Consider the following 8,179-nt stretch of genomic DNA (forward strand, 5'->3'; position numbering starts at 1 on the left):
TCTGTATACACATTCATGATTGTCTACATGTACTGTAGGCCTAAATACAGTACTTGTGCAATACTAGATTATTTTTTTAGACAATAAAGAAGATTTTGACTCATTAACTAAAGAAGATTTTGACTCATTAACTAAATGCAATGTAAGTTCAACAGATTGATTATGTATATACTATCAGTGAAAGATGATCCAATTGTTTAATGGCGCCTGTCATTCAAATTTATAGATGAAAACTACAAATGTACAAATGTTTACTTTTGAAATGCTTGAGCTATTTGGACTGAAAGCAGAGTACATGCAATATAAGTTCAGCATACAATGTGCACGTGTACACAGAGTAACATGAGTATGAGAAATTATTTAGCTTTCATTCAAGATTCAATATTCTTTCAGGATAGAAATTAACTTCTTTTTTTTTTTAAGAGCTTGAGAGTGAAAGTTCAATCTCTGACTCAACAGGCAAACAGTACATTGTTGACCATGATGATAAATCCCACAATATAAAGGATCATCCAATATTTTAATAAATCTTTCAAAAGTTTACTCAGGTCGTCAACTTTTTTTAAATTTTCATTTCTTCACTTTCAATGGAAAAATTATTAGGCATGATCACAGGTGATTTAACTTTTGTTTTGAACAGGAATATTTTTTCTACCAGCAGTACTATTTTGGAACTTGACGAAAAGATAGGCCATGAAAAGAAAATATTAATTCAATTTTGCAATGACTGAAAACACAGTATGTGATTAAAGTAGCTGAGACCTTTGGTAGGGGTAAATTACCGGTATGTGGATTATAGTTAAATATCATCTGACATTCTGATTATACAAGTGAAGTGGCCATCAAATCTCTCTTATTCAACCATCAATCCATTACGAAAATATTGATTTTTATATTTTGGCACATCTAATGCCCTTTTTTAATCAGATAATATATATTGAAAAAGGAAAATACATTATGACAAGGAGTTAAAGCAACAAACCTGAATGCCATTCTGTCTGTCTTGGAAAGCACCATCAGAAACAGGTTCTACCACTTTAATCTGATTCAGACCAATACGATTCTTCTCTTTTCCACGTTTCTATGAAAACAAGAGAAAAAAAACATGTAAAATATTAAAGATGAAAAGCCCTCAATGCATACTGTGCAACCATTTTGAATACATTTCGTCGGCAATGTCCATGTAAAAACAGGATAATTTACGAGGATTCTGCAACATAAAAGATCAAATCACTTGTATCAATTGCATCTATTTATGTAACAAACCCCAGTTGAGATGGATTCATCATTCATGTATATTAGAAATGTGAAAATTGCAAACAAATGATTAAAGAACACTTGTTGGCTTCCTAATCAAATTAATTACAGGTTCACAATTTTTTCAAACTCATTGGTTTCCCAGATTCGGATTAGAATAGAAACTTAATATACTCCATATTTACAAAAGAAATTTATGAAAGAGACAGCTTTTCTATACAAACAATAAACAAATAAAATCACAATTTATAATAACTAATTCAACTGTACTTAAACATTGTAAATGCTGACAAAAAATACAATATCATGTTTCTTTAAATGTCCCTCCTTTTTACTGTACCATCTTGATTCCGGCAGCCCAGGATATCTTAATTTTTTATCGATATCATTATCATAACATTAATACATGCAGAGGATTCCAGATGTTACTGTCCAGGAACAAGGGACATGATGAACTTACAGTTCTGACATGAGGTAGTCTAGATGAATCTAGGAACAAGTGTCCATTCAAGAAGGCCTGGATAGGCAATGATCGACGCTCAGACGTGTTGGCTGAGTTCTTAGATTTAGACATTGCTCGACTGATAGTAACATGGTGAAAACGATCTCGGGTAACCCTTATGGCCTGTGGAAGATCACCATAGTCTCGTTCTGGTAAATTATGCGGCAGTTTATCAAAGCATTCTTTCGGTTTACCTTGTGGCAAATCATCATAGTCTGGTTCTGGTATATGTCTATGCGAGACAAAGATATGTGGGTACGATTCCCGACGTTGTTCCGATGAATTCCCAGAATCAGAAATGCCAGAGTCATACGAAAACTGTCTGACATCGCCATACAGGTCATAGAAGTTCCTTTTAACTGTTCCATGGTTAGCTTCATCATAGATCTCATTTGGTTCATCTGTAGTAGTAACAAAACCATCAGAAACTGAAGTACCTGAAGTATAGCTTTCAGGAACAGAAGTGGTATCAAGATTAGGTAGCTCAACTTTTAGAAACCTCTCTCCAAGCTCCTCAGGTTCCAATGTTTCATCTTCAGAACTCTCTGTATCCAAGTCAAACATGACTTTGAGTTTCTCTCTCTTCTTCCCACTAGGATTCTTACTCCTATGAAGAGACAAGGTGAATCCTCGATCAGAATCCAAGGAATAAGATCCAGTGGAGAATGAGCCGGTAGAGTAGCCACTAGAGCTCATGTTGGTTGCATCAGTAGGAAAAGACAGTTCTCAAGTGATAGTCCTTTACCCTTTACGAGAAATGCCTACGTTTAAGGGTTGAATGATATCTAGTGTACACCAATCCCATAACTACGCCAGGAATGCCATACAAACCCAATGCCCTGTTATGAGGAAACGCCCAACACTAGAATTCAATGCTATTATTCATATTTACAGAGCTTGAACTTAGAAATTGGACAAAAGAAATCTATTATATCATGAGTGAATTCATTGGAAAGAGGACCGACATCAAAAGAAGACTTCACGCATGGTCGGCAATCAATATGACAATATTGGACTGAACTTTGATTTGACAATAAATAAATAATTTTCTTTGCTTCCAAGAGTGTAAATCATCCCATCATTATTTTCTATTTGAAAACAATTTTTGATGAATAGTATTCTTTATTCTTTTGCTGCTGCTCTTGTTTGGAAAGAAAACCTTGGGGAAGTATACTGAACTCACAAAGATAAATGAGCCAAAATAATTTGAATTTATCATTATTTATGGTCAACAGGGTGGCAGCTTCCTGATTCAAGCACATCATCCTTTGGAGCAAGATGACTCTTAAAATGAAAGGAAATTTAAAATAAATAAAAACTGGCTATAGTTAATGATCTGTCAAATCTGGATTTAATTTGAATCATAAAGATTTACTTTTCAAATCTCAAATGATATAAATTCAAATATTTAATTCCTCAATGTTCAGCTACATGTATAAACTAACCACAGCTGATATGGCTTAAAACCTAAATTTTATAGAGTATAGAGTAATTTTATAAGTACTTTGATCTCTTCACAGTTCATTAATGAAATAAAGTTTTATTAATAATCAATTAAAACTGTCAATCAATATTGTGTCAACCATGACAATCTTTCTGAATGATATTGAAAGTGTTATATGCATCATGTATGATTGATTCAGAGCCTGTATTTTAGAATGGCAACTCCATCAGAAATAAGAACTGTTATGTCTCTTACATGTTTCAAACATTTTAATTGGAAAAAGTAATAAACAGACAGCATATCACCAAAAACCATGTATCAATAGACATGAATCTATACATTAAATTGATGCACACCTAACATTAGGCATATTCTTTATTTCGGCAGCCAAGAAACATGATGTGGTCCCCAAAGGATTCCGAATAAAAAACCAGAGGAAATCTACTTTCAACATAGACTCATTGTTTATGCCTCTTATTCACGAATCTTCCCTGAAGAAAGTAGACCATGACTACCGAAAATTTGGAAAGTTAATAAAAAACTTAGTTATACATGTATTTTGATGTCTCTTTTTATAAATAATGTGATTGCCATCTACTTTTTGCAGTCAGGAAACTAAAAAAATGAAATACAAAATTTGTGGTTTGTCGCAGAGGTCAATCTACCAAAGGGGAAGTCCAAGAATTAAAATGATATAATTCTCAATGGGAGGAGACATTTTCAGCTTTTTGGTCAAAATTCATTATTTTACAACTATATGCCATGCACGATTTATCAACCAATCTCAAATTTGTGGTGAAATTAAATAAAATCATATCACATTAAGAAATGAGAGTAACCTGATCTGTTTACTTGATTTTCAGATCAACTTCTTTATCATTTAACTCATGTAGACTTCCTCTCTTACATGTACTTCCTCAAAACATTCTGAACTGATCATCCATGCAAGCAATGCTTTGTGCTTTCACATATTGTATTTGTGAAGTAAATAATAACTTCAGAAAGCACAAGTTTCATCATGCAGCTTTTCAGACAGTAAACAATGTTCTATACAATACAAGTTTGAAATCTTAAATCTGTGACATGCAAATGTTTGATTTCAGTACTATTTTATTACTGGATTAAACAAGTCAACCAACAATATTCCAATACTTGCTTTCATGCACTACGTGTATGTACAATAACAATTAATTGAATTTGAGTGCAGTACAATGAGGGTGGCTGGGGCCAATACAATTTGGACAACATATCTAATGAAATATTTGACAGGTGAATTTAATCAAGCAATCCACACAAATTCATTAATGTAACATTTAGGCCTACGTACATGTACAGTGCATTACAAAACATAGTTTATTATACAAACAAAGTATTCTGTACCTTTAAAACTTTTTTGTAAGGCAAAAGAAGCTAATATATTATCCTATTTTCATAGCCAATGTATCTGAGGCACTAATTAGCATTGTGGCTACAAATTGGGTGTGGTATTAATCATTACAAATCCATTACCATATCTATGTCCTTGGAAATGGCCTGGAGAATTATTATGACATGATAAAACCCATTTGTTCTCTATACAGCTGACCAGCATAGAGTTTATATGAGGCCAAATCAACAACTTATTATTAAAGGAAATTAAATGGAGTTAAATGGAGTGAATTGTCTTTGTGTGGTTCCAGACATATACAGTGTGTCCAATAAAAAGAAAACTGGATTCTAAAAAAGCTGACCAGCATTTGAGTTCACTTTATAAAGGGATGGTCCAGGCTGAAAATATTTATATCCAAATAAAAAGAGTAAAATTCACAGAGCAAAATGCTGAAAATTTCATCAAAATCGGATAACAAATAACGAAGTTATTGAATTTTAAGTTTATCAACATTTTGTGAAAACAGTTATATGCACATCATCATGAATATTCATTAGGTGGGCTAATGATGTCAGATCCCCACTTTCCTTTTTCTTATGTTATTGCATGTACATGAAATCATAATTGCTTCCTTTTTTTCATACATGTGTAAATGATGTGTCTCCATTTTGATGAAATAAGTTGCGGCAATAAATAACTAATTAATGTACTTAATCAGTTGTCAATCAAATTGTTTTAGATCTTGGTAGAAAAATCGTGAATAATCCTAATTTCATATAATAAAATACAAAAGAACAAGTGGGGATATGACATCATCAGCCCACCTAATGAATATTCATAAAGACATGCCTAGAAATATTTTAACTGAAAAACGCAAATCTTTAAAATTCAATAACTTCGTTATTAGTCATCTGATTTTGACCGATTTTAATTGATTTTGATCAAATTTTCAGCATTTTGCTCTGTGAATTTTACGCTATTTACTGAGATATAAATATCTCCAGCCTGGACCATCACTTTAAATACAAATGTACATTATTGTTGTAGAAAAGGACTGGAGCAAAGGCAATCATACACGTATGTCCTGTGGATATACTTGCTGTAAAGAATCTTGTTTTGGATTGAAATCCTTTTACTTTTAATAGAAACAATTAATAGAAACTCTATATATTACTAGCTCTTTCCAACAAAAATAATTTTCTCAATCACTTTCACCGATTTCAGAGCATTATCTCAATTATCCATTGCAATTCCATAGTATGTGTACCTGTTTGTGTTTTAAAATTTACTGAAGTGCACAATATACTTTTGCCTTTGTATTTCAAACATATTTTGATCATTGTTTTGTAATAATAAAATAATAAAAAGGGTCTGTCCTTTCAAAGCAGTAAACAGGAGTGTCTCAGAAAAAAGGAAAAACAGATTTCCACAGCTTATTCTTGTGAATGTACAATACACATGTACCTACATGTATATGAGTTTAACTTTTCATACATCGATTCCCCCATAAACTTAAAGCAAAAGAAAAGTTAATTTGCACCTCTGGAATGTGATACATGCAATAATCAAAAACATTTCATTTCATTTTTCTTTTTTTATTCTCTATTTTTTGCCTGAGGCCTACATTATAATTACACGTATCTATGACTTTATTTTAGGGGGAAGGGAGGGGGTCTTTGATAAATCTTCTCATAAGATATGAGGCACAGTGACCATTGATAAATTTGCATCCATAGGGGAGACCGGGGTTAGTTGGAACATTGTAATTTTCTTTAAAGGTCAAGTCCACCCCAGATAAATGTTGATTTGAATAAATAGTGAAAAATCAAACTTGCAGAACGCTGAAAATTTCATCAAAATCGGATGTAGAATAAGAAAGTTATGTCATTTTAAAGTTTCCCTTATTTTTCACAAAACAGTGATATACACAAGTCAGTGACGTATGCAGATGAGTCGGTCGATGATGTCCATCACTCACTATTTCTTTTGGTTTTTTTATTGTTTGAATTATACAATATTTCATTTTTTACAGATTTGAAAATAAGGACAACTTGACTGAACCATATGATATCAAATTGTGCTAATTCCACATATTCAGGGAGGAATTAATCGTTGTTTCACTTGACAATGAGGGGAAAATGAGAATATTTCATATAATAAAATACAAAAGAAATAGTGAGTGGATGACGTCATCAGTCTCCTCATTTGCATACCGACCAGGATGCGCATATAACTGTTTTGTGAAATTAAGCGAAACTTTAAAATATCATAACTTTCTTATTTTACATCCGATTTTGATGAAATTTTCAGTGTTATGCTTGTTGGATTTTTCTCTTTTTATTCAAATCAACTTTTTGTTGGGGTGGACTTGTCCTTTAAATAAATTTCTGCAATACTGCCCTCAATTTATTGTTATCAACAGCCATCCACCATATTACAGACAACACATGTGCAACAAGCCTGGTGAAGCTAGAAAGGAATTTTTGTTTTTTGACCTTCTGAGTAATTTTTTTCTCCTTCAGAAATGTTTTATTATCTCAGAGAAGTTTATAGATCAAGTTGGCCAGTTTGGGGGTATAATAGACACTTGTACCAAGCTACAAAATGAGGTTATTAATATGCCATTATGAAGTCTCCTTTTTGTGCTGTTTTTGTGCTTTTTTAGCTTATAAACGTCAAATGGGCCTCCGGGGTTAGTTGGAACAAAATTGGAGGGGCTAGTTGGAACATGTTCCAACTTACCCCAAACATAATTATGAAAAAAAACATTGGATATGAGAAAAAAATATATAAAGTATTTCACACTCTTCTGAACATGTATTGTATACCATGCTTGTTTTGTTTATCAGTTAGGTCTGAGTGTGCATTTAAGACCTACATTGTATTGTAGGCCCCTTATGCAATATTAACCCTTTTCAAACGGGGGGGTCAATTTGAGCCCTCTCGATCAATTTCGTCACTACGCTGTCGCGCAAATTTTTTTGACTACACTGCTCGCTGACTTTTTACTATCAAGTCTTGCGCATCATTTGAGACCAAATTTGCGATGTCTGTGTGCGCGATTTCGAAATTACGCAACATTTTGTACGTGCATGTTGGACCCAAAATTGCTAAAAAACGTGATTCCATGTACAAGGTCAATGCAAATTGTGTTTTTCAACCAAAAGTTATAAATGTATGATTATTTTTTACTTTTGTTGGTTCAAATAGATTTATTTTATGCTAATTATGATCGTAAAAGAGTCCCGACAAATTTCATCGGAAAAAACAAAGAAAAACAAAGAAAAAAAACAAAAAATAAATAAGAAATTATATTTTTTGCAATTTTTGGTGGATATTTGTTATAAATTTGAAAATTGATACTCTCACCAAAAATTAGCATTCTACTAGCTAGAGTTAAAGGCAAAAACATTAAAAAAAAACAAATTTAGGGTAAATTATTTCATATGCTTCTTTGCATAATTAATTATTGAAAAAAATATAAACAATTAATTTTTGTCTTGTAAATTTGATGCAGAAGTACATGAAATTGCTGATAGTACACTTAATTGCATGTCAAATCAAACGCACCCAAATATGGGGAATTCTTCTACACAGTCTGCTTGCG

The 8,179-nt window shown here is 32.4% G+C and overlaps 1 protein-coding gene across 1 annotated transcript in view; it reads right to left on the minus strand.

The window, feature by feature from the left end:
* Positions 1-2,595, minus strand: part of LOC129260312 (tyrosine-protein kinase TXK-like) — a 28,760-nt gene extending 26,165 nt beyond the window's left edge. Inside the window, exons 1-2 of the mRNA XM_054898315.2 lie at positions 1,718-2,595; positions 983-1,081 (exon numbers count right to left, since the gene is read on the minus strand). Of these exons, the coding sequence (XP_054754290.2) occupies positions 983-1,081; positions 1,718-2,455 (837 nt within the window). The 5' untranslated portion in view covers positions 2,456-2,595. The remainder of the gene's footprint in view (positions 1-982; positions 1,082-1,717) is intronic.
* Between the last annotated feature and the right edge of the window lie 5,584 nt (positions 2,596-8,179).

This window comes from Lytechinus pictus, unplaced genomic scaffold (assembly GCF_037042905.1).
Source record: "Lytechinus pictus isolate F3 Inbred unplaced genomic scaffold, Lp3.0 scaffold_19, whole genome shotgun sequence".
Taxonomy (NCBI): Eukaryota; Metazoa; Echinodermata; class Echinoidea; order Temnopleuroida; family Toxopneustidae; genus Lytechinus; species Lytechinus pictus.